This window comes from Palaemon carinicauda, chromosome 6 (genome assembly GCF_036898095.1).
Source record: "Palaemon carinicauda isolate YSFRI2023 chromosome 6, ASM3689809v2, whole genome shotgun sequence".
Lineage (NCBI taxonomy): Eukaryota > Metazoa > Arthropoda > Malacostraca > Decapoda > Palaemonidae > Palaemon > Palaemon carinicauda.
In genome coordinates, this window is record NC_090730.1 from 17,554,281 (window position 1) to 17,556,883 (window position 2,603).

The following is a 2,603-nucleotide window of genomic DNA, read 5'->3' on the forward strand; positions in this document are numbered from 1 at the left end:
TTGCAGCAAGCATAGTTTTTTTTGGGCACAGTGTTTTTTCGAAGAGTTTCTCGTTATTTCAACATGACTGACGTTGTTACTTCACCCTTACCAATGTTAAGTACCATAGTTTGTTTTGGCAGCTTTTGGCAGTACCGGGCATTTGTTCTATTTCCATTATGGTGGTTTTTAGTTTTGGAAGCGATTGTCCTGCCGAGGTATCGGCAGCCATTTTGGGTATGTTCGCTTCGGTAAATTTTCTAGTTATTTTTGCCCATCTGGTACTCTGTCAGCTAGGTTATATCACTTACGTTTTATGGCCTTTTATGTTATCATTAATTATTATTAATTTTTACTATGGTATTTATTTGCTTGCAAGTCCAATTTGGACCTACGAAGAATAGCGATTTAAGATAGCGTTTTAAAGCATAGTAATGATTTAAAGCTTAGCGATTTAGTCTGTTAATTTGTACCCTCCTGGAGGGTTCGTTTTAGACTATATCCTTGTTTATTTGTTACGTTGTCGTTATTCTTCGTTATTACTATTACTAAGAAAAGCAATCAATTTTATTAATTTTCTTATTTATTGTGTGATGTTAATTTTTAATATGTAACCTTGAGAGCGAAAGCATAGAGTGCTCGTTCCCTGTTCTACAGGTATGAGTTATCCTTTCTCTCGTTTTCTTTGAGTAAGAGAGGTGAATTTCCCGTTCTCTGTTTTTATACGATCACGGGTTATTCAGGCCTCCTCTCAGTATCAGAATTGATGATAGTACGTTTAATATTATAAACGATTTATTGATGTGGTTACTGTTAATATAGCTAACACTATTATTAGGTACGTTAGTGTATGAGTCATTAATTGGGGTCGTTTTATACCGACACCCTTAGCTCCGCCTTGAGTTATGCTTAGCTCCGCCTTGAGTTATGCTTAGCTCCGCCTTGAGTTATGCTCCGCTATAATGGATACTCATTGGGTGAGAACTAGTTATCGTTCCGGAGCAGATTTTTGGAGTGCAACGGTGAAATCCGGCACTCGGACTCCGGCTGAAGCCTTTTACACACGAACCTTTGTCATGTTTGATCACAATTACACCGTTAAGGCCCCCGTTTTCATCGTATCTCCGGCTTCACTGGAGATAACTCATTCATTGAGGATAATGTTATCGTACCGGAGACGGTCACGATATCACGATGACGGGCCTTTGCTACCGGACCTCCGGTAAAAACAGAGATCAAGCAGGAGTCCAGAACCGGAGTTAACAGTGTGATACCGATGAAGTTTAGAGATTCATGCTACGTGGTTACTGGTTTCTATTATAATTTCTTATTTTATTAAGGTGTTAGCTACTACCATACTCACACATTAATTAAGAGTTAAGTGTTTCTGATTCATAAGTCAATGACAAGAATCTCAAGGAACATCCAGACTTATGTCTTCTTTCTTTTTACAGAAAGTCCGCTGCACTGCCAGGGGCTGCTCCGCTGCCTTTACTGATCCCATGGGCCATGATCTATGCCGGGCCCATGCCCATTGCGCCATATCCTTCTCTCGGGAACCGGGACAAGCCCCCTATACGATATGGTTTCCGGAGGCATGCATGCTCTGCTATGAGCTGTCAGCCCTACTCCTGAGCGAGGAGGTAAGTTGGTTCTAGTGTCCCTGTTAATATCCTTTGCGAAGAATTAATTGCTCTTTATATATTGACTTCAGTTTTGGCTTCATCATTAATTCCCTCTCTCCTCTTTCAGGCTGATGATGAATCTCTCAGGGAGGCGAGAGCTACTCTCCGGCCTTGGGTGTCAGGGTTTGGGAGGAATGCGCCTGCTGGCGCACCCTATCTCCTTGATGGAGACATGGCTTCTCGCCTATTCCCAGGCTCTACTACTGCAGCAGTTCCACCGGAGACAGCGGCCCCGTTAATTGAAGTGGTTAGAGCAACCATTCTAACTGAGGAAGAGGTTTTAGTGACGGAGGCCGAGCCCTACCTAGGTCTGGACGAGGAACCCATGGATGAGCAGGTAGGTGGTGTTGAGTTGGTGGACCCCCTTTCACCCCACACTCCTTCCTCTACTACTTCCTTTCACGGCTTTGATAAACCTACGGCTTCTCCTCGAGGTCCCTCCGTTCCTGTACGACCCAAGGTGAAGCCACTACGTACCTTTAAGCCTTCAGCTTTGCCATTATCAGTGTCACCGGTTCCGGGACCCTCAAAGGATCCTGATGTTCATATTGCTATACCTAAAACCGTGACTCCTAAGAAGTCAAAGTCTACTAAGTCCAGGGCTTCGTTAGAGGATCAGGCTCGGGAGCCCCCTTTATCCGCCGCCATGGTCAGGGATATTGTGAAAGAACAGATACAACAATATCTTCAACAGTCTAGGGCAGACCGAGGAGCAACAGTCTAGGGCAGACCGAGGAGCTATGACGGAGCTCAAAGATATGGTGGCAAGTCTCATCCGTTCCGGAACTCAGATGCCCCCTCCTTCAGCCCCGGACGCATCGAAGTTACCTCCCTTCGAGAAAAACAACCCTTGGAGGTTTGCCTTACATGCTCCATATATTGATGGTGCCATAACTCTAGAGGGCATAGGCACCCGTCCTCTAGAGGACTTAGAATTTT

General features: G+C 44.4%; 1 protein-coding gene across 1 annotated transcript; it reads left to right on the top strand.

The window, feature by feature from the left end:
• Positions 1 to 1,412: 1,412 nt before the first annotated feature.
• LOC137642458 (uncharacterized) lies at positions 1,413 to 2,388 on the top strand. Its single transcript, XM_068375032.1, has 2 exons — positions 1,413 to 1,622; positions 1,732 to 2,388. Exons 1-2 carry the CDS (start codon positions 1,413 to 1,415, stop codon positions 2,386 to 2,388), a joined length of 867 nt encoding a protein of 288 aa, XP_068231133.1.
• The last annotated feature ends 215 nt before the right edge of the window (positions 2,389 to 2,603 follow it).